Source organism: Primulina eburnea, chromosome 8 (genome assembly GCF_022965805.1).
Source record: "Primulina eburnea isolate SZY01 chromosome 8, ASM2296580v1, whole genome shotgun sequence".
Taxonomy (NCBI): Eukaryota; Viridiplantae; Streptophyta; class Magnoliopsida; order Lamiales; family Gesneriaceae; genus Primulina; species Primulina eburnea.
This window is the reverse complement of record NC_133108.1, coordinates 31,421,160-31,445,008: the sequence shown is the minus strand read 5'-3', so window position 1 is coordinate 31,445,008 and position 23,849 is coordinate 31,421,160. Positions and strand designations below refer to the sequence as shown.

Sequence of the window (23,849 nt, the reverse complement as noted above, 5' to 3'; positions counted from 1 at the left end):
GAATTTTTTACTCTATAGTACGGCCAAGGATATCTGGGAAGCTGTCCGCGATACGTATTCATCTCAAAAGAGTACGTCCGAATTATTTCGAGTTGAAGGTCTACTTCATGTTCTCCGTCAAGGTGAAAGACAACGTCACCACCTAGTTTAACACATTCATTCGACTTTGGCAGCAACTGGACTTATTCGAGTCCTCATACTTGGACGTGTCCCACATATGAGGCTCTCTTCCACGACATCATGGAGAGGAAGAACGTGTTCTTATTTCTGTTGGAACTGCATCAATTGCTAGATGATGTGCGCGGCAATATTTTGGGCACCAAGCCGCTACATGGCCTTCGTCCAGCTTTTTCCGTGTGCGCTACATGGCCTCTTCATCGACCACCTTTCAATACCAGCATATGGCCTGCTGCCCGCCCACCACTGTTTGCTGCTCCACCTGGGAATTATCACATGCGCAATGTACGCCCATGGCGTGACAAGTGTAAGAAGCCAAATCACATCCTCGAGACTTGTTGGCACATCCACAAAAAGCCAGCAGATTGTAAGCTGGCTCGATAACGGTAGGCTCACGCTGCTGTTATTGACGGTTTTTCCTCTGCTCCACTGCCCTTCACTAAGGAACAATTGGAGTATGGAGATGCTGAACTCAATGTTTGGTCAGCCCTCGGCTTTTTCTCCTTTTCTCCTCGGGTCTGGTAACTAGTTTGGGGGAATTTCATTCTTTTCTGGGAGGATAGTTTGGGGGGAGGGGTTTCCTCGTTTAAAGAGTGTTTTCTTTCTTTGTTTCAGATTTCCATTTCGATTAACAAACCGATCAGTTACTTTATAGGTGTCACAGAAATTTGAGTCACTTCTTTAGTACGATGGGATGTGCGCTTCAGGAGGGCTTTAACTGAGGTCGAAATAGGCGAGTTAAGCACTCTTTTAGGGGTTCTAGATATGGTTAGGTTAGAGCGGGGTACGGATGATTATAGAGTTTGGTTGGGGGACTCTTCCGTGATTTTTTCTGTTCGCTCTTTTTATGATTCTTTCTTTCCAATTTCCAACTTTCAGCTATTCACGTATTATTATAATATTTGGAAGATACCGGTCTCACACAAGGTTCAAGTCTTCTCGTGGATAGTGGCTTTTGGGAAACTGCAGACTTGTGATTCGTTGCAAAAACGGTGGGCTACTTGTGCCTTAAGCCCGCAATGGTATAGTTTGTGCCGAAAACAAGAGGAAAATCAAGACCATCTTTTGTTGCGTTGTTCTCTCTTCAGTGGTATATGGATAAAAATACTTCAAGAGCTGGGATTTGGATGGACCTTTCCGAGAAGTGCATGAGACTTATTTCTTATGGAGCCAGGCTTCTCCACCGGGAGAAGGAATATGAGCTTTTGGTATTTGGTGTTTCCTGGAACTTTATGGTCGATCTGGTTGAGAGAAACAATAGGATTTTCAGGGATTCATTGGAGACAGTTGACAACGTCTGGGAGAAGATCAAATTCAGAGTTGCGACTTGGACGACGAATTTGCCAGAGTATAAACATTTGTTTATTTCTGTTGTAGTTATGGATTGGAGACGTGTGTGTTCCTGACATTAGTTGAGATGTAGTATTTCTGTTTGTGTGTTCTGCGGATTACTCATCCGCTTCTTTGTAATCCAATCTATTATCTTAATAAAGTATAGTTTCTCATTAAAAAAAAATCGTAAGGAATTTATTCAGACGAAATTTTTGCTTGTTGCCAGACTTAACACCATCGGAGTGCTACCTCAATTGACCCTTATTCCAACTGGATGTCAAGAATGCTTTTGTGAATGGTGATCTTGAAGAAGAAGTCTACATGAAGCAATGGAGAATAAAATGTGTGTGCTGAAAAAATCTTTGTATGGGCTAAAACAATCGCCTCGATCATAGTTTCATCGGTTTACAAATATTTTGACTTATGATGGATATTTCCAGTGTTGGTCTGTTCACACCTTGTTTGTTAAAATTTCTGATGGAAAGGTTACAGTTCTCATTGTTTATGTGGATGACATTGTACTTACCGGAAATCATGAGAGAGAACTGAATCAGATTAAAGGAATACTTTCAAAATAATTTGAAATGAAGAACATTCGACCTATTAAATATTTTATGGGTATCGAAGTGGCTAGATCATCACGTGGGATCTCAGTTTCTCAAAGAAAGTATGTTCTAGATCTGTTGAAAGAAACCTGGATCTTAGGTTGCAAACCATCCCCTACTGACAATGGAAAATATCAACGCTTGGTAAACTTATATACCTTTCTCACACCCGACTAGATATTGGATTTGTCGTGAGTGTGATCAGTCAACACATGAATAGTCCAACTGAGAAACACGTGGAAGTATGATATCACATACTGAGATATCTAAAAGGAACCTCTAGCAAGTGTCTACTCTTTAGAAAAACAATTGTAAGGAATGTCAAAACTTACATTGATGCAGATTGAGTTGGTTCTCCAATTGATAGACGATCTACTTCTGGATATTGCTCTTTTGTTTAGGGAAATTTTGTGACATGGAAAAGTAAAAAATAGCCAGTTGCAGCTTGGAGGAGCAAGCAGAATATCGTGCTTTGTCTAATGGAATTTCTGAAGGAAGCGTGGATTAAAAGATTGCTCAACGAATTGAGATTGAAAGACAATCATTCAATAGAATTGATCTGTGATAATTAGGCAACCATACAAATAGCCAAGAATCCGGTGCATCAAGATAGAATCAAACATGTTGAGATCAACAGACAGTTAATAAGTGAAAAGATTGAGAAGAAAATAATTGATCTTCACCACGTTCCGTCTCACTTGCAGGTATCTTGACAAAATCTCTTGCTCGGCCTACCATTGAAGAGTTGAAGTCCAAGCTGGGCATGACAAACAAATATCCACCCAGCTTAAGGGAAAGTGTTGAATATTCTGTTTATTATTCCGTAGGATTCTCGATCTTGTATTATTAGAATATTTTCAAGTTGAATTAGGAGTAAATTACTTTCCATATGGTAGGGCTAATGTTAAGCTTATAAATTAAGTTGTATTTCAATTTGAATATCAATGAGAAAATAGGTTCTCTTTGGTATATTCTCTCTATATCATTCTACACTTTTTATCCTTGAAATGTAATTGACTATCATGAGTTGTGGCAATGAAACAAATAAATTACTTGATGACAATTGCAGAGGCCTTGCATTTCTTTTTCCCTTCCATGAGAATCTTTCAGTAATATTTTCGCACCGACATCTTAGATCCATACAAAACTGAATTAAATCAAGAGAAAAAGAAAGTATGAATTAGTGAAATCTGCTAGATCAAGTAGGTTTGACAGGGGTTGCTTTGTAGTTGATTATTTTCAGGTAAAACCAGGTCACTTTTATTGGTGTATTCGATTTGGTGTTTTTTACTTTTCAACATTCAAACATGCATATGTCCGTGACACTTACCAAGACATACTAGCATGCATCATCCATTTTTTCTGGCCTTCCAATGTTTCTTGTCCTTGTCGTTATCTGCAGGTTTTGTTTTCAACAGAGACATTTGCAATGGGAGTCAATGCCCCTGCAAGGACGGTGAGACGTCAGCTTACTTTGAATTGTGTTGCAATGAATGACGCCGAAGATGTTGTAATATATATATGATGGTGTTTATTTCCTATTAACTATTATGTAGTTATTATGTTTTTAGTGAAAGTTTAAGCAAAGACCTAAAGTTGGTTTGGAAGCAGATCAACTATTATTTGATTGAATGACACATAAGTTTCTGCTGGTTGAAAGCATTTTAGATTTTAATTAATTTAGGGGAACACCAATATTCACTTATTTTTTTTGCTATTGAAGTTAGCAGTGGATAATTAGGAGGCTAATAAGATCCTCCTGTATCCTTTTGGTTTTATCAGACTTCTGTGTCCTCCCCCTCCCCTAACTCTCTCGTTCTCTCTCTATTTTTGGGTGTATGGTTGTATGCTTTCGTTCTTATATATAAATGATTATAACTAATATGAATAAAGATCACAGTATTGACGTACTATATGTCAACGAAAGGAAAACTTACTCTTATACCAGCCTTGCTAGGGTCTTTAAATGTTAACCTTGGTAACAGAGTGAAACAAGGTACATACTGGTAATCACCAACAGGGGTTTAGTGCATATGTTAACTAAGTATTGATCCCAGAAAAAAATAATAATGCTAACTCAGTAGATTTATTGATTAACTGGAAGAAGAGCTCAAGCTGGAGAGGGAGAGTTTAGCTTTTCCAGCTATAAAAATTCTGCTTACCTCGAAAAGCGACTGTTTCCTGAATATTGTTAATGATTTTGGACTTAATTTGATTAAGCAGTGGTTTTAAGAATAACCGTATGGCATGAGTTATTTCATGGCGTAATTATGAACTCAAACCTCGTTGACATTGAATAAACTCTCAGCTAAGTGGAGATTGGAATTTTCTGGATAAACAACAAGCCATTGGATGCATTTTCTTATTCATCAAGGATCTGGTTTATGACGTACCACGCAGTACATGATGCTTCATCTCCGCTTTCTGCAAATCATACAAGAACTGTCAACTTCTTCCTGTGTCTCAAGCTATTTTTTCACCTTTCAATAATCATATGAGCAATTAATTTGGGTAGTATAATCTCGATAATTTCACAAATGAATAGTCTCAAATTTAGCAGAACACTTTTCCGAAATGATCATGTTACCCACTTCCAACAAGTTCTATTTAAATTCATGCTCATCTATATTATCAATATGGTACCCAATGTGTAATATTCCTATGCATGGCTTTAGCTTTCAAGAAATGGAAACTTTATCGTTGTTGATCAATCGATGATATATACCTCAACTGAGACTTAAAATCCCTTGAAATATTTTAGCTGCACTCTCGATCTTACTTAAACCTGGTACTGTTGCTTCATTTCAGTCCATTTCATTTTTGCATTATATTTTTTTTCTTCCTATGTTAATATCACTTGAAACATGAGCACGTTCCCTGAGACAGTTTAAGTTATGCTGGAACATATTGATGCTTTACACTTCCTTCTGCTTTGACATCAAGTTTACGTACACTTATGTTTGACTCCCTCGGCTTGGATTGGTGATTGTTACACGCTATTTGAATAACGAAGTCCCTATGGTCTTTGAGGCCCCAGTTCTTTTCAATTTCTGACTTAAATTGGTTGTGAAGTGTTGTCATACATTTGAGGCCCCGTTTTTGCTCAACAAAATATATTATAAACAGATTAAAAGCTTCATTTTTGCTCAATATTCATCAATTTTGTATAAGAAACAAAGGTTGAACAATAATGCATCTTTTTATCAGTATTGTTGGCAACTCTCTCTTGTGTTTTGGCAGGTTGTTTTTGATTCTTTAAGGAAATTCGATGGCAGGGAATTTCGACAATTACTTCCCGGAGAATATACTCAGATGGCTGGTCGGGCTGGTAGGAGAGGACTTGATAAAATTGGTACAGTAGTTGTGATGTGTCGTGATGATATTCCTGAAGAGAAGGATTTGAAACATGTTTTAGTTGGGAGCGCAACTAGGCTTGAATCTCAGTTTCGATTGACATATATCATGATCTTGCATCTGCTACGTGTTGAAGAGTTGAAGGTATATTCTGCGTTGACTTACTAGAAGAAAGTTTTTTGAACGTGAGTACATGGTATATGATTTAATATGACCAGTGAAGCAGGAGCATTTTCATGAGAGAGGCAACTGGCCTAGCTCGGGAATGTACCAATATAGTTGAGTTCAATAAAATTTTGTCGAGGGCGTTCATTTATTGTCCAGAAAGTTAAATTACAGTTGCCAATCCACCCTCACCTTTGTGACCACCATGTTGAGAGCCTTGCTAATGTCTCCTCTAGACCCATGCATTGATGTCGCTCCACAACCTGTCATGGCCACTGAAATTTACTGTGAAGAGTATTAGAAACTATTCAATCATGTTTTAGTATTGATTTTTTTTGACCTATTGACCGTTGCTTATGTGATCTTCGGTCGTTTAATATGTGGTTGTGCTTAATGAAAAATCTTTGACTTAAGGGGATATTTTTTTAGTAGAAACAGGTAGGTAAAGGAGAGTGAAAAGGTAGTTGATTTAGTAAAGGTAACCATGACGAAAAAAGATCAAAATGGAGGAACTTATTCTCTGCTGCTATCTATTGTTTATGATGCTAACCTACTGTATTATTTGAGATATACTATTTTTCACGCTTCTTTCTGTGCACATTGCGATACATCACCGCAGGTGGAAGACATGCTGAAAAGAAGTTTTGCTGAATTTCATGCTCAGAAGAATCTCCCAGAGAAACAGCAACTTCTAATGCGAAAGCTTGCTCAACCAACAAAAATAATTGAGTAAGCATGTCAATATACCTATACGCTATGTTGCAGTTCAAATTAGAGTAAATCAATGATTTCTCCTCTATTAGCTTATCTTGTTCTGATAAAATTAGGTTTTAATGGCTGATTTCTTGAGAATCAGATACATGCTTCTTTGTGGTTGTTCAGACTCTTCCATTAGTTGGATTGTTTCTGTAGTTCTACTAAAGCAGCAGTGGTCGATATGTGCCGCCGCTCTACTGTCATTAAAACCAATTGAAATTACTTCTCCTGGGGAGCATCTGCTGTAACGACCATGGACTATCCCGATCTTGGGCTCCCTCGGGGGCGTTGTCCCATATTGGGTTCCCGTACCAGGATTGCTTTTCCATGACCTATATGTTCAGGAGGTCTTGGGTTCGAATCTTGGGAAGGTAAAAGTTCTAGTGTCCTGGGCTGGAGAAGTTCTATGAGTAATGACGCATGCGAAAGCCCGTGAGGGAAAAGGCCCCAGTGGGAACCCAAGATGAGACAAGGCTCCCGAGGGAGCCCAAGATCGAGATAGCCTATGGTCGTTACAAAAAAAAAGCGCCTGTATGTTTGCTTCATTCCGATTTTGGTCCTCTTTTGTTTTTGGGTTATTGTATATTTGGTCCTGTATGTTTGCTTCATTTCGATTTTGGTCCTCTATGTTATCAATTTTAATCTCAGTCCTGAAAAAGTTTGAAAAAAAAACCCTAGTGAGAGAAAAAGTTGAAAATGCTCCCTCCCTTCTCCAACGTTCAAACAACCGGTTCCTTCTTCCAACCAGCATCTCCATCTACTGAGTCTTGTTGGTCACACTTTTTCCCAGTCACCGGCGACGGCCGTCGGCCGCCGGCGACGCTTACTCTCATTTTTCTTCTGTCCTTTCTTACCAAAATGTCTTGCCATCCAACTTCCAATCGGCCTTCCTTATCGTTCGTCCATTGACCTCTGGTACGAAGTTCAGTCGATTGCACCTTCAACACTCACCGGCGCCGGAGTCCGGCCGTCGGAGGTCCGTTCAAACGAAATTTTTTCGTTCTTTTTCGGTTCGAACTTGCTTCGCTTCTAGGGATATTTCATCCATGATCAGAGGGATGCTTCGGAATAACCTCACGACAGTGTGTGAGGTTAAAATAGAGCAGAAACTGTTTCTAATCAGTAGGGGGAGGATGGGCTGATCTGTGTGCTTGAAGGAGAGAACCAGAAATGCGACTTATGTGCTGGAAGTGGATTTGGAATGCTTAAAATGGATCTTGCTGAAATTGGGGGAATACATTAGTAAACCTCAACTTTGTTCCAGGTTTAACAGGTTCAGAGGCAGAGAATCAGTGATAATTATGCAGAAATACGTGAATGGTCTAGGAAGCTATCTCGAGATTTCTAAATTTCTGGGAAACGGAAATAGGCAGCGCATTATTATACCAAGTGGGCGTTTTGATTGGGGTTGGAAATGGGTAGATCACAATCTGTCAAAATTCTTGAAGCATAGAAAGGATAGTTTTATGTGCACTACTGGAGGAATGAAGACTAGGGATTAATCACATAATATTGGAAAATCTTGACCGAATCAAGGAAGACAGAGAACTGAGGAAGATGAAATGTATGAACAAAAATCATCGTGCATGGTTAAAGACTGGAGTAAATCACTCACTATAACAAAAGAAAGTGCGAATACTTCATGGGATTTGGTGCGAATCATGCTTGGGAAGGCAGTTCAGAGAGGTGTTCAAATCTTTCCATTTCAAGGCTAACAAAGTAGTGTGGTGGCCGCACAATGAGGAGGAAGTTGCATTCTACTTGCGATTGAAAAAATGCTTTATGGAGAAACAAGTTACTTTATTTTTTGACAGATGGAGGCCGCAAGTCAATTGTGAAGAAGAAGTGTTTGAATGTTGCGATAGTTGGGTGCGATTGTTTGGGTTACCTTGGGATCTGTGGACCACTGAATTTTTCCAAAGCATAGGAGATAAATGTGGAGGATTGTTGAGCATCAGCTATGACACATTTCACCTAAAAGATTTGTCAGCGGCAAAAATTAAAGTGGTGGGATTGGAAGGTGGTTTCATAAACAGGATTCTGAAGATTCTAACACCAAAAGGACCGATGGATATTCGAGTGATGGTGGATTCAGTCAATTTAGACGCTTATGAAACATATGAAAAAAGATCGTATGCTCAAGTGGTAGTGCAATGGTGCTAGAGTGTTGGCGGGTTGGGGTTCATCGAAGAAAGATATTGGAAATGGTAGTTATGAAAATCATGATGGTGACAAGAGGAAATTGGATTCGGAAAAATTCAGACATCAGAATCATACAATGGAAGAAGGATCATTCGAGACAAAGCGTAACTCTCAAAAAGGTGGTTCGGCCATCACACATCGTTTCAGACTACATGATGCCGAGGCTAAGCGACAAATGACGGAAGAAAGATGCTGCTTTTCAGAACCATTGCTTCGAGGCAGGCAAGTTAAAATTCTTAAGAAATTGAGGCCGAAAGAAGAGGACGAATTTCTCAAAGGGACAATCAACAACATAGAGGAAAATAACAATCCAAAAGAGAGAACATTTGAATTTGTTTATCAGAGGAAGATTGGGAGGTCAAAGAAAGAGACTGCCAAGTTCACACAGTGAGGAGATCCATTTCTTATAGCCATCGAGAATGGGATTCATTTGCATGAGGCAGAAGATGGGAAATGGGATCAAACAATATCAAATGATGCAATGGATGACAAGTCAGAGGAAGAAGGTAATATCAGTGACTGCAGCAGTCATATTTCACTAAATTCAGACGAGTCATCTCCGCATTCAATGGAACTCGAAGGTTTAAGTGATTTGTTTGCATTATCTCCGAGGAAGGTTAGCACTATACCCAATTCTCCTTCTGTTTTTCTTGATCAAAAATCCTTGTACTCAATTCCTGTGTCAGTCTCGGGTGAGGGGTTGGGAGGAGGGCTTTAGATGTCAGTTGGGGGGGGGGGGGGAACGCAGTTTGCTGAGAAGTCGGGTATGTCGGGGAAATTCTTCTTAGGGAAGCAATCTGGGCAGGAAGGAGAAGTGGGTAATGAAGGGTGCGAAAGGGAAGAAAATGAATGGGCTGTTAAAAATGAATGTCTAATAGAGATGGGGGGTGGAAAGAGTGGATTTCTCAAACAATCAGGTTGAAGGTAAGGTTGATGGAGCGAAAGCGAAGTAGCTTTGATATGACTGTGGAGGGTGACGAGGTTAATCGATGAAAATATTTTCATGGAATATTAGGGGAAGGGGTTCAGCAAGACGTTGAGGGGTGATACGAGCCGTCATTGTTAAAGAAAAACCGGATCTAATCGTGTTGCAGGAAATTAAGAGGGAGGTGGTGGATAGGAGATTTATTTCAAGTCTATGGAAATCAAGGTTCGTGGAGTGGGTTACTTTACCTGCATTGGGTCGGTCAGGGGGAATCTTGATTATGTGGGATCCTAGATTCATTTCGGTGAAGGACAGCTTGATAGGGGAGTTCTCGGTTTCAATCAAAATTCAAAAGGATGAGTCCATTGATTGGTGGTTTTCGGCTATTTATGGCCCATGTAAACCAAGGTTACGAAACAATTTCTGGGATGAAATGGCCGGGCCAAGGGTTTTATGTGGAGAGAGGTGGTGTTTGGGAGGTGATTTCAATGTGGTTAGAAACTCAAGTGAGAAAATGAACAGTCATTCACAAACTTCAAGCATGCGGTGCTTCGATTCATTGATTCAAGAGTTGGAATTATGTGGTCCACCGTTGCTGAATGGAAAATTCACGTGGTCAAACTTAAGGGATTTGCCTATTTGTTGTAGACTGGATAGATTCATGTTCACGACAGGTTGGACTGAAGTTTATCCATTTTACAGACAAACAATCTTGCCAAGAATCACATCAGACCACTTCCTTGTCGTTTTGGATATGGAAAAAATTAAGTGGGGTCCGAAACCGTTCAGATTCGAGAATGTATGGTTAAGGGAGAAAAATTTTAAATCTTCGGCATCAGTTTGGTGGGAAAGTGCGGTGGTTCGAGGTTGGGAGGGATATAAATTCATGATGAAACTAAAATCGGTCAAGGTGGAAATCAAGAGATGGAATGAGAAGGTTTATGGGATGATGGATATGAGAATAGGGGAGTTAAGAAGAAAAATAGGAAAATAAAATGATGTTGGAAGATTTATTATGTCGACAGAATCGAATCCATTATCAAAAAACCAAGATTAAGTGGGTCAAAGAGGGAGATCAAATACAAAGTTTTTCCATTCATTATTAAATCAGAGGAAGGAGTAGGGCTACAATAAACAAATTGGAAAGGGAGGATGGATCGATCACAAGTGATGAAGATGAAATTGTATCCATTATTTTGAGGTTTTTCGAGGAACTGTATGGAAAGACAAATGCGAGAAGTTGGGGGATTGAAGGTGTGGAGTGGTGCCTCATTGACGAATTTATGAGCCGAGAATTAGAGAAATTGTTTACAGAAGATGAAATAAAGAAAGCGGTCTTCGAGTGTGATGGTGGTAAGAGTCCAGGGGCAGACGGATTTACTTTGGCTTTTTATCAAGATTGTTGGGATATAGTAAAGGGAGATATTATGAGAGTTTTTGATGAATTCCATCGGACGGGAGTCATAAATGGTGTTACCAATGAGACTTATATTTGTTTGATAAGGAAAAAAAGTGAATCTATCAAAGTTAAGGACTTCAGACCGATTAGCCTAACCACAAGCTTGTATAAGATTATAGCAAAAGTCTTAACTACAAGGATAAAAGATGTTATATCAGATACGATCTCGGAATCCCAAAATGCTTTTGTAGAAGGAAGACAGATACTTGATTGTGGTCTTATAGCGAATGAATTGATAGAAGAGGGAAGGAGAAAGAAGAAGAAAGGGTGGGTATTTAAGGTGGACTTCGAAAAGGCTTATGACAATGTGAATTGGGAGTTCCTCGATTTTGTGCTTAAGAAAAAAGGGTTCGGGGAAAGATGGAGAAAATGGATGAAAGGATGTGTGTCGAACGTTTCATTCTCGGTTATGATTAACGGGAGGCCAAGGGGAAAAATTAGGGCGCATAAGGGTCTTCGACAGGGAGATCCTTTGTCTCCTCTATTGTTTAATTTGGTAGTGGATGTTTTGGGAAGATTGATTGACAAGGCCAAAGTAACAAATAGGATAAAGGGGATTGAGGTTGGTAGAGACAAGATAGAGATTTCACACATCCAGTTCGCGGACGACACACTATTCTTTGCGAGGGATGAGGATCACATTAGGTTTTTGGTTCGACTCGTGAGATCATTTGGGTTTATGTCTGGATTGAAAATAAATTTGGAAAAAAGTGCTTTGATGGGTATCAACTGTGAAGCAAATGAGGTTGAGTTGTTGGCACAAGAAATTGGATGTGGACAGGAGAGTTGGCCTATTACATATCTGGGAATGCCTTTAGGGGGAAATCCATTGAAAGTATCGTTTTGGGAACCGATTGTCACTAAGGTGTCCAAAAAACTAGCAAGTTGGAAAAAAGCGTTTTTGTCAAGAGGAGGAAGATTGACTTTGATATCATCGGTTTTGAATTCTATTCCGATATATTACTTTTCTCTCTTTAGAATGCCAAAAAGTATTGCAAAGCTGATTGAGAGGATTTCGAGAAATTTTTTATGGGATGGAGCGGATGGAGATGTTCATAGTCACTTGGTCGCGTGGAAGCAAGTGTGCAAACCGAAGGATAAGGGGGGTTAGGCATTGGAAATATCATTTTGAGAAATAAGTCCATGATGGGGAAGTGGTGGTGGAGATTTTGCGCCGAAGATGGAACTCTTTGGAAGAAAGTTATTGTGAGTTTATATGGGATTCAAGAAAACGGGTGGGATGCGGGTTTGGCGAGAAATGTTACGTTCAAGTGTCCTTGGAAGTTTATTTCACTGATTTACCCGACTTTTCAGCAACTTGTGTCGACAGAGGTGAGGGGGGAGGGGGGGAATAAGGTTATATTTTGGGAAGATAGGTGGTTGGGGGATTCTTCTTTCAAAGAGCTATTTCCTGCTTTATTTCACTTGTCCACAGTTCATAATATGCCAATTTCTCACTCTTATTCTTTAGATAGCGAATTGTCTACTCATTCTTGGGATTTTCATTTTAGGAGGGCAGTCAGAGATGAGGAAATCAATCAATTGACCGAGTTATTAGGATTGATAGAGAGTGTTAGGTTGGTGGAAGGGGTAGAGGATTACCGAGTGTGGCGAGGGGATTCATCTGGGGTTTTCACGGTAAAATCTTTCTTTCAGTCTTTTTTTCCAACTACACACTTTCCACTTTCTACTTTTCTCGATCACATTTGGAAGGTTCCGATCATATGCTCATCCATTGTCCGTTCACGAGTGGTTTGTGGGCTAAGGCGTTAAAAGAACTTGAGTTGGTGTGGGTGACGCCGGAATCAACAAAGGACTTATTTGCTATGGATCTTGGGCAGCAGACAGGTACAAGAGGAAAAAATTTTTGGCGGGTCATGGTACAATGCATCTGTTGGTATGTATGGCTCGAAAGAAACAGAAGAGTTTTTGAAGAGAAGGAGGAATCGAGAGAAAAATGCTGGGAAAGAATCAAGATAGCGATGGCACTGTGGGTTGGCGCTCATGATGATTTCAAGAATGTCTCCATATTTTATATTTTGAGAGATTGGGCTTTTGTTTATCATTAAGTTCGAAAGTATTGTCTAGTTCTTGATCTAGTGGATCACTAGTCCACTAATGTAATTTGACACTTTATTATCAATAATATATCGTTTCTTATAAAAAAAATTTAATCTCAGTCCTATATATTTTGATTGGCAATTTTAATATTTTTTATTGGGAATACTGATGTGACATCACACGTCAACATCGCAATGGTGCCACATAAGCACCATGTCGAAAGAATTACTAAAATTGTCAAAAAAAACAAAGATAACGGACTAAGAATGAACTTTGATAGTATAGAGGACCAAAATCGCAAAGAGATAAATTTACATGACGAAAAATGCAATTTTCCTTATTAATATTTTTACTACCACTCTAGTGCATTATGATACTCTCAATAATTGTTATTCATGTTTTTGTGCTTTTAGTGACTTAGATCACAACTGCATTTTAAAAACATCTGTGATTGAATAATAGTATAATTCAAATCAATGGATGACTTCAAGTGGATTATTTGACTAAATCATGTGTATTAAAATCCTCTGGGTTTCAGCAGATCATTTTTCTTTTCTCCTAAAAAGCCATGCATCGTTTCATATTCTTTACTAATTGCTTACTGATTTGATCGTGGGGATGATACAAATGTTATCATGGCAACTTGAACTTACAGAACCATAAACCATTAAATTTATTTTTCATTCCTTAATCTCTTCTATTCGATATCTCAAGCTATCATATGGATTTCTCTTAATATCATGGTAAATATCTCCTTCATTCATCTATCTCTCGTTTTTCATGTTATATCTCATGTTGAACAAATTGGGATTTGTTGTGAATATCACACTCCACTTTGCATTCTTGGCTTTCTTTTTATCTTCAGTTGTCCACTCTTCACGTGGTTTTTCTATGCGATGGGGGTGTTCCATCAGTTATCTTTAATATCTTCATTGGCCCGTCAGTTATGACGTACCACATGTCATCATCCTGTGCAGCTAAGTGAGCCTGCATTCCTATGTTCCAGTAATCAAATTCTTCTCTGGAAAACATGGGTATCTTATTGAAACAAGACATGATAATCAGATTGTAAAGATAGAAAGTATTCAGAAACAAGATTGATTCAAGCTCTGATACCACTTGTTAGGATCGGTTGGGTGATTGAAAGTGTTTAGAAGGGGGTTGAATAAACACTTTGCGATTTTCGAAGTTTTTCGAAGGAATGAATCAGTTTAGTGATAAACTGAATTCGATAATCTTCTTGTTAATGTCAATCAGTTAACTTTAAATTGCGGAAACAAACTGAAGGACAGATTGAATACTTGAAAGATAAACAACACAAAGATTTATGGATGTTCGGAGTTTTCAAATGTTCCTATGTCACCCCTTCTATCTCAAGGATAGGATATTCACTGAAAAACTTTGATTAATTACAAAATCTGTAATAACACACTTTAGTTTGGTCTTAAACACTGCCAAACTGAAACTCTTAGTATTTTTACAACTTTTATCAGTACGCAACTGATATGTTTGCTGAGCACAACTGATCTTAAAGATCGAATATAATAACAATAGATGTTTGTGCTAGTGCTCGAAATATAGCCTGAAAGCTATAAATATATCTGATAGCGTGAGCTTTTGTAATTGAGAATTTGCTTGTTCTTGATAACTGTTACCTGCTTATTCTTAAAAACTCGATTAGTTCTTCTCAGCTGATTTTCTGGGGAATTTATAGGCTTTGCTCCCAACGGCAATATTGAATGTGTTTAAAAGTCATATATCCGTTGATTTGTCCTGTGTAGACACGTCATCATTCTTCTGACAATCGTATACTGCGTCATCTGATATGCGATACTTCCACTATAAGTTGCAGTCTGCTCTTGTACAAATTGTCGAGTTGTTGGCTACGCTTCTTAACTGATGACGTGTCAAACTGATTTATCAGTTGACTCTTAGCCGATGCAATGAACTGACTATGTAACTGATCAGTCATTGCGTTCAGTTGAGTTGATCAGTTCTGTAATCTTCAAACGCTCAATTTGTCAAACTCTGAAATTCTGATTCCAACACTTCATGCTCTCTAATTACACTGTTAAGCAACATAAATTAGAATTACTAAGTGAAAAAAACAGGTTTGATTTCTTGTTTTCTAACGATTCCAATCAGGCAGCCTTTACCTCCTATTGAAGTTTTATTCCTTAGTATATTATGCACTTATGATACGATAATGAATCTGAGATGATTGAAGTTTTTCTATTAATGATTTACGAAAAATTATTTATTAATTGATTTTTTTATTTATTTTGGTTGATATCTTTGTGAAATATATTTAATTTATGTAATATTATATTGTAAATCACGATATATGTGATTTTTTTAAAATTTATGTCATACGTTCTTTACTTTGATGAAGTGTGCGATTCGTCACAGTGCGCTTTGCATCCTAAATAAATATGCGCATTGCGCCCTAAATAAATATGCTGGAGATTGATTCTAAAACAAAACTCTAAAAATGAGGTGCTAATTTAATTTTGAAGACATATTCTTGTAACATTCTCAAACCTTATGGTTTATTGAAAAATGGATTTCTACTGTGACTGTTCTTCAATTCGCGCCTTATTGCTTATTAACCCGGAAAGTCCGTGTGCCAAGATTTTTTTATTAGTGGATGTGATGCCATATTTCATGAATTTCCTGCATCTTTTGTTTAATAGTGGTGGGACAAATAGAATTTAATCAAATTCTTGTTTTTAACACACCCAGCTTCTGTTCTTTCTTTGTTTTCTTGTTATAATATATCTAGAAATAATATTTTGTGGTGTGTTTTATTTCAATCGAGTTTCTTCCTCTCTTCCTGCTTTTCTTTCACCAATTCTCATCTTATTGCTGGGCAATGGACCTTTACTCCACTTGACTGGCCCCTCCATCCCCTATTTCTTTGGTATCACGGCCCCTTCAATGTCAAATATCTCCGGGGCCCTTGAGCTAAATTAAACTAACAACAAGCACTAATATCTGCTGTTCAGAATTGACAAACCATATCCCTACACTTCAGCACTAAATATTTTTCACTCCTCTCTCTTCATCCAAAGTACTTCTAAATAGCCAACCGAAATTTGAAGCTTGATCGTTAGCCAACCGAAATTTGAAGCTTGATCATTAAACTATGAGTTGATGAAGCTTTTTATGGAAATGCAGATGCATTAAAGGTGAACCTGGGATAGAGGATTATTATGAGTTGTATTCGGAGGCTGAGAAGTATGGCAAACATATAGCAGAGGCAGTCATGCAGTCACCAGTTTCTCAACAGCGTTTAACTCCGGGAAGGGTGGTATTGGTGAAATCACAATGGGTATGTTCTAATTTCCAAAAATTTGCATATATTATACTTTTGGATTCAAATTAGAGAAATTAACTTGTGATTTAATTTTCACTCTGGAGGAGTAACGACTTTGATGAATTTACGATGTATAAGAATACCTTTTATAGTAATCACTTCCTAATTCATTTGCGTGGATTTAGGTTGAAATGTTTGAGTGAATTAATTTATTCTCATCTAAGATATAATAGTTTTTGTTTAAAGGTTGCAATATACCACCAAAGGAATTTTGTGGTCTACCAATGCAGATAAATTCATGTTGCTACAGTTTTTCACATCTTTGCATGAAATATAAGAATGTTAAAAACCACTCTTAGTTTTGGTCTTCTGTTTATTACTGGCAGGCCCAAGATCATTTACTAGGTGTTGTCATCAAAGCACCTTCAGCCAATTATAAACAATACATAGTCTTAGTGTTGACGCCTGAAATACCTCCGGGATGGCAAACTCCATCAAGTAGTGGAGCAAAGAAAGAAAACACAGATTTCCAAATATTAGTGCCAAAATCAAAAAGGGGTTTGGTAGATGATTATTACTCTTCAGCATCATCTCGTAAAGGATCTGGTGTTGTCAATTTGAAACTACCTCACCATGGTCTCGCTGCTGGGGTGAGTTATGAGGTTAGAGGAGTTGACAATAATGAGTTTTTATCCATATGCAGTCACGAAATAATTATCGACCAAGTTGGGCTCCTGGAAGATGTGAGTGTTGGTGCCTATTCTAAAACGGTACAACAGCTTTTGATTTTGAAATCAGATGGAAATAAATACCCACCAGCTTTAGATCCAGTGAAAGGTACTTCCTAACAGCTACTTTGCACTTGCCAAATGTAGTTGATTGATCACCAATAAATTCAATTTCTTTGGGTATATGGCAACGCTGTAACTGATATGCACAACCGTGGTTTGGATGTCCTCTGAAGTCTGAAGTATCCTTGTGAATTATTTACTGCCCTCGCTGGTTGGCTGCTTTGCAATACAACCATTTCAAAGGCTGTGCTGGATGTTCTGATTTGCAATTGATTCTACAATATGTTTGGATTTTAGAATGCGTTTCTCCCAATCATAAACAATGCTAAATGGCAGTTGAAAATTAGACTTTAAGTTCAAAAAATTAATAAAAAGAAGAAAACGTAGGATCAAATTGTATCACGTCTAAATTCTGTACTCCTAAGAAAATTCTGCATTGTTTAGATTTTGACCTATATGCTAATGCCTTAAGGCTGAAACTTTTTCCTACTGTTTTTTATTATATCCCACTAGAAAACTTTTTAAAGCTATGGGCTACAAGTCTTGGAGACCTTGAAATTTCGGAATTGCTTCGCAAATTTTGATGAAAGAGGAAAGAAATAAGGAGCAGAACTTATTTTAACACTAAAGCAAAGTTAGATATATCAATTTAGGTGTACTCCATTTATATGCTTTACTGTTTAAATGAATCTTTTCTCCTTTCCTGTTTTTCCTACCAAAAAATGGATAAAATACGATACAATGCAAAATTAATTGGCCTAGTAATTACAGAAGATACTTTCGATATACTGTGCTTTTTATTGAGAATTATAATTAAGGTTTTAATTGATCTTAACTGTATGTATCCTTATATGTTCGAAATCGTTCCATTTTTGTTTTCCTTTTTAATAAAGAATGCTCATGATTTGTTTATCCACCGTGACACACTCATGTCTATTAGGTTCTTGATAGTTATCTTCCTTTCTGTTCAGTCTTTCAGATCCAAAGGTGTTCCTCTATATGCATTGTTATTCTAGAACTTTCAATAGAACTTAAAATATTTTTTAATAGGATAGTAGCATAGGGACTAATTAAAAAATATTTAATCAATATCCATGAGATAAACTGAAATGGGGACAAAGTATCATAAGAATCATACTATAATAAGTTTAATACGCAAGAGATTCTTCATCTTGTTATTTTGTAGGAACAAATGTGTGAATAATATACAAGTGGTAAATCACTAAATCATATGCAGACTAAAAAATATTCATCTAAAAAGATGGAGGACACAACTACAACAAATCCCGCATGGTTATGTAGCTTCATAAATATAATGTTGTGTGGTCGCCAAGTTACGATATCACAGAGAATCTACCTCAAGTTTGTGAGTGGATGTCTTTGTTAGATCTCTTATATTGGGTGAATTAAGTCCTTGAGAGTTGTATATATGGACTTGGACAATACTCCCCCTTTAGCTAATTTTCAGGGTTATGTCCAATTTCCAATTTTAAAATTCGTTATGTGTTGAATTGCCATATGGACTCGTTAACTAATAGCTTATAAATTTCACGCTCCAATTGTTTATTTTTGAGCTTGTGGTGGTGTGTTAGACAATCATCTCCCTTTGAGCTTCCTTTTATTATGTCCAAGTTACAATCTTTGCAAACTTACATTCCAACCTTGCTTATTAATCTTTAACAAATTGCATTAGGCAATCCATTTATCCTTTGTTTACTTTTTTAATTGACCGTCGGTGCCATTTAGCAGTATTTAGAAGGAAATGGCTAGGTAAGTATTTATTGATTGATTCCATCAAGTGCTCTAGTTTTTCAAGTATCTTTCTCTAGGTTAAAGAACTTCTTGGTAATCACCCATTTGTATTCACATTCTTTTAAATCTTGGGAATAGCAGCCTACTATCTGCATATCCAAAACTGGACTTGAAATAAATAAGAAAAAAATACTTTTAAAAATTTATGACATAATAGACAAAATTTCTCTGGTAGCCCTTGTTTTAATTTAATCAATCGAAAATGATGGAAGATTTTAATCGTATTTGATCGTCATAAAACCTCAGTTTCAGGAAATAAAAATGGAATTAGGTTTTTGTTATAATGTATAAAACTTGTGGAGTATATTTTGTTTTGGGTGATACTAAGAAGGGCCAGGAATTTATTTTAGTAGCCAACCTTATGCTCAAATAGAACTCCATTAGTAAAACAGTATTTTGAATCCAAGTGATTTTTTGGTACGTTCATATTAATGCAATAAAATCTCTTTCTTAAAAATGGGATGTTAATGGTATAAATACATTTCAGGATTGCTCCATTTGAGCTGCCATGTTCTCTTTATGTTCTTGTAATATTTGATTAGAGTGGTATGGCAGCTCCTGTAAATGTAGGGTGTGAATTCTTTGCCCCCGTCCCCCATCCCGCCATCCTCATACTGTGGTTGACCTTTGCTGGAAAATCTTTGCCAGATCTGAAGTTGAAAGACCTTGATATTGTCGAGGCTTACTACAAATGGAATATCCTGTTGCAGAAGATGGCGCAAAGTAAGTGTCATGGTTGTGTCAAACTGGATGAGAACATTAAGATGGCTCGAGAAAATAAGCGACACAAAGAGGAAGTGAATGCTCTTAAGTTTCAAATGTCAGATGAAGCTCTTCAACAGATGCCTGATTTTCAGGGACGAGTATGTTGTTTCATTTTCGATGGCTGATTGCAACCTTTATTTTAGTGACAATTACGTTAAAAAGGGTGCTTGATTTAGGATTTGCTGAAGCCTCTATTCTCTTATTTGACATCATATTTTACCCAATCCAGATTGATGTTTTGAAGGAAACTGGATACATAGACGCCGATCTTGTAGTGCAAATTAAAGGTCGTGTTGCTTGTGAAATGAATTCTGGGGAGGAGTTGATATGTACAGAGTGCTTGTTCGAGAATCAACTGGATGGCCTGGAACCAGAAGAAGCTGTGGCTATAATGTCGGCCTTCGTATTCCAGCAAAAGAACACATCTGAACCTAGTCTTACCCCAAAGCTCTCTGAAGCTAAAATGAGGTTTGGTGATTTTTCATCCACTTCCTCTGCATCTGCCATGAGATAAATACCTTTGTTATATAGATGACTTCCCATTTTTACATCATGCATTAGCTGACATTTGCTGATATTCTTATATTTAGTATTTTCATATGCTTATGGCTAAATATAACTTTGTTAATGAAACAAGAGTATTTTATCATGCAATGTTTCTCATCATGATGGAATTCATTCTCAAAGTAGAAGCATGTGTTACAATGAAACTTCCCTGTGTACATTTAAGGTATTCCATTTGTCATCTCAGTTGAACTATGGATACCTTACAATATATGTTATCATAGATCCTTCTTCAAGCGAAACAAGAATGCATTTGTGTTTGTTCAAAAATTTTAATTTTTAGGGAATTAACTTCTAGCTTACGGAACTTACACATTTGAAGCAGTAACTAATGATGCTCACTTTTTCAATCCTACACAATTGAAGGACTGTTTTGTTTATACTTTTAAAGGATTCTTCATGTCGATGAGTTGTGTAAAATTGACTCCTGAACTAGATTAATTTCAATCATTCACCAAAGTTTGTCAAAGCATGTTATTCTTCTTGTTCGGTTGGCTGTGGTTCTTTATCTATAAGCATGATTTCTTATGGCTCCTGTTTACTTTCCTATTAAAGGAATTTTTTTTAGATACATATATAATTCTTACATGCTTATTCTCAAGGTTCCTGTACTTTCAGACTGTATGACACAGCAACAAGCCTTGGGGAACTTCAATCAAAATTCAAACTACAGGTCGATCCCCAGGAATATGCCCGAGAGAATCTCAAGTTTGGTCTAGTCGAAGTTGTGTATGAGTGGGCAAAGGTAATTTAATTTTTTTTTTTGCATTTGTTGTTATAGCATAAAACGATTGATTGTGCCCTTCCTATGAGGTCGAGCTTTTGGAACAATTGGTTTCAAGATAATATCGAGCCAGGAGAGCAAAATACACAGAACTCCTGGATTGCAAAGCCTCATAACCAACGAACTTACACGTGAACATCTTGAATGTTAAATTATATAACCTTTTGATTGTACCACCTTCCAGGTGCACAAGCTTTTGGATGAGCTGTTTCAACACAAATCACATCAATTTGCTTAATATTGACACCATCCATTTTTAAATCATTGACAGGGAACTCCATTTGCTGATATCTGTGAACTCACTGATGTTCCTGAAGGCATGATAGTTAGGACGATTCTTAGATTGGATGAAACGTGCCGTGAATTCAGAAATGCTGCAGCAATTATGGGTAATTCTGCACTTCACAAGAAAATGGAAACCGCTTCCAATGCAATTAAGAGGGATATCGTCTTTGCTGCTAGCTTGTACATTACTGGTGTTTAACCAAAACACTTTTGGTCTTGCTGCCCAATGGTACGGGTAATTTAAATGGATACGCATCGGTTAGACATGTTTTAGTTCAAGAACAACCAATCAGGGTCTTTTGACTGCCCCTCGTATAGGAGCAAAACAAGGATACATTAATTATGTGAGAAGAATAGTTCGTGGGTCTTTTCTTGGGTTCCCGTTGTAAATACCTTATTTTAGCCCATTTTAGCCTGGGATTGCAGACTAGTTATATCGTGTTTGTAGAAAGCAAAACATTTGTTCAAGTATTTGTGCACTATTAGGTGTTTTCTCATCCTAGAGTTAACTACCCTACACTACACAATGGTAGTGATCCTGGTATAATGAGAGGACCGACAAAACCCTATTAACAATTTGATGGTTCATAGCAGGGTTATTTGTGTAATTTTATGAGAGGCTTCACCAAATTAATTGTAATTCAGTTTTTATGAGGGATTCTACTATAATAAAATAGTATGATAATGACACTATAAAAATGCTGGTTCAGTTGCATAAATTTTTTTAGATGAGGCAAAAATGGTCGGTTCAAATCCAAATTAAATCGCTCTCTCCCAAATTGCGATAAAATGGATAAAGAAACCGAAACCATGGGAATAACACAATACATTATTATTTTAAAATTTTAAATGTTCTTTTAGAAAAAAAAAAAAAAAAAAAAAAAACCCTTCGGTCTTGAGCCATCATCGGAAGAAGCCCTTCTCTTCACTGATCGTGGGTGAGTCAGATTGTGAGGAAGAAAACCATGACTATTGATCGGTTCTATACCTTCCACTGCGCCAAAACCTTGTCTATCTGTAGTTCCTTAATTTCAGCAACCTCCGGGCCACAATCGATGTCTATTTTTGTTATACTTCTGATTACTAATTTTCTCAATTAAAAACGTATGATTTTCATTAAATCGTATTACCATGTGATGTGATTCTTTGATCACGAAAAGCAAACGCACTCGAAAATGGAGTCACGTTCTCGATTCGATGAAGCAAAAAAAAAGTTGTGTTGTCCCGACATTAATTGTTGTGATATTCACCGCTAAGCTATGAAAAGCATAACAACAATTATTAATGAAGATACCAATCAATCTCGTCTTTGACAATTCGAGTGAAGAACAATCGACAAACATCACGAAATATTAAACTTTGATAAGTTTGATTTGAGAAACACACAAAGGTGTATACAAAGTCAAGCTTTGAAATCGAGAGAAAAACTCAATCAATATTATAAAACTCAATGTTCATTCAAAAGTTCTTTACAATGACCAATTTTCGTGTATATATTGTTTACAAATCAAAATGATACTCAAAATAAGTTACCAAATAATTTAGGACTCTAAATTAGGTCAAAGTCTAAATTTCCCGAATGGCGGCGCGCTAGGGCGGTAAGATGTGACCGCTTGGGCGTGGAGGGTTCTGGAATTCATCTCTTGGATAGTAAGTGTGGCGCTCGAGCGGTATGATTTTACCGCTCGGACGCCAGGCACGCGCTCGGGCACGAAGCTTTATCGAGCTAGTGCGGAGCTCTCAGGCACGAAGCTTTATCGAGCTAGCGCGGAGCTCTCGGGTCCGGGGTCTTGAATTGACGTCCTCTTCATAATTTAACCGATGAATACCAATGAAATGTCTTCCAACTTCATTGCTATGCATGTCGAATTCTTTGAAGTTTCGAATTTTGCTTGTAAGATCTTTCTCAAGATTTAGCACGTAATGTTCGGCCAGATTCATATTATACTCGCCTTCTTCAAAAACTACCTACGCAAAAATGAAGCACATTAGTAATAAAAAGAATTAAATTATGTGCATGTTTTCCTTTCAACACTAGATTGTAGATGTTGTCACTCGTGTGCTCCATCACTGTTTGGAACCCCAACTCCTTGGTTGCCCTCTCCATATAATCATCAATTACAACATACATCAATTAATAAATAACACCAAATGATAAAATATCATTAAGTATCACAAAAATTGTTCTTCTCCTTCTTAGACCTAGTTAGCAGCATAACAAAATCCATAAAAATGTTCGATCATATTTTACTAGAAATAAGAATTATTTTATGCAACACATAAGAATCAAGCTTAGATGCATTTTCTCTATATGCAACGCGCCCTTCAATACACCACTTAACATATCGCTTCATATGCAACCAACACATTGTATTCATGCATCTTATCAAAGATAAAACCACCACAATATGCCTCAGTAGCACGTAACTCATGCAATGAATATAGAATGAAGAATTTATTCTTCTTAAAATTGTATTCATTATGAACATAAAAATT

At 37.3% G+C, this 23,849-nt stretch overlaps 1 protein-coding gene across 2 annotated transcripts in view; it reads left to right on the top strand.

Annotated features, from left to right (window-relative positions):
- LOC140839382 (DExH-box ATP-dependent RNA helicase DExH11) overlaps positions 1-22,002 on the top strand; it is a 47,163-nt gene extending 25,161 nt beyond the window's left edge. For both annotated transcript variants that reach the window (XM_073206044.1, XM_073206043.1), the window contains exons 15-23: positions 3,517-3,570; positions 5,355-5,612; positions 6,253-6,362; positions 16,214-16,367; positions 16,739-17,189; positions 19,604-19,818; positions 19,950-20,188; positions 20,903-21,029; positions 21,340-22,002. In XM_073206044.1, coding sequence (XP_073062145.1) covers positions 3,517-3,570; positions 5,355-5,612; positions 6,253-6,362; positions 16,214-16,367; positions 16,739-17,189; positions 19,604-19,818; positions 19,950-20,188; positions 20,903-21,029; positions 21,340-21,552 — 1,821 coding nt within the window. In that variant the 3' untranslated portion in view covers positions 21,553-22,002. The remainder of the gene's footprint in view (positions 1-3,516; positions 3,571-5,354; positions 5,613-6,252; positions 6,363-16,213; positions 16,368-16,738; positions 17,190-19,603; positions 19,819-19,949; positions 20,189-20,902; positions 21,030-21,339) is intronic.
- Positions 22,003-23,849: the final 1,847 nt, after the last annotated feature.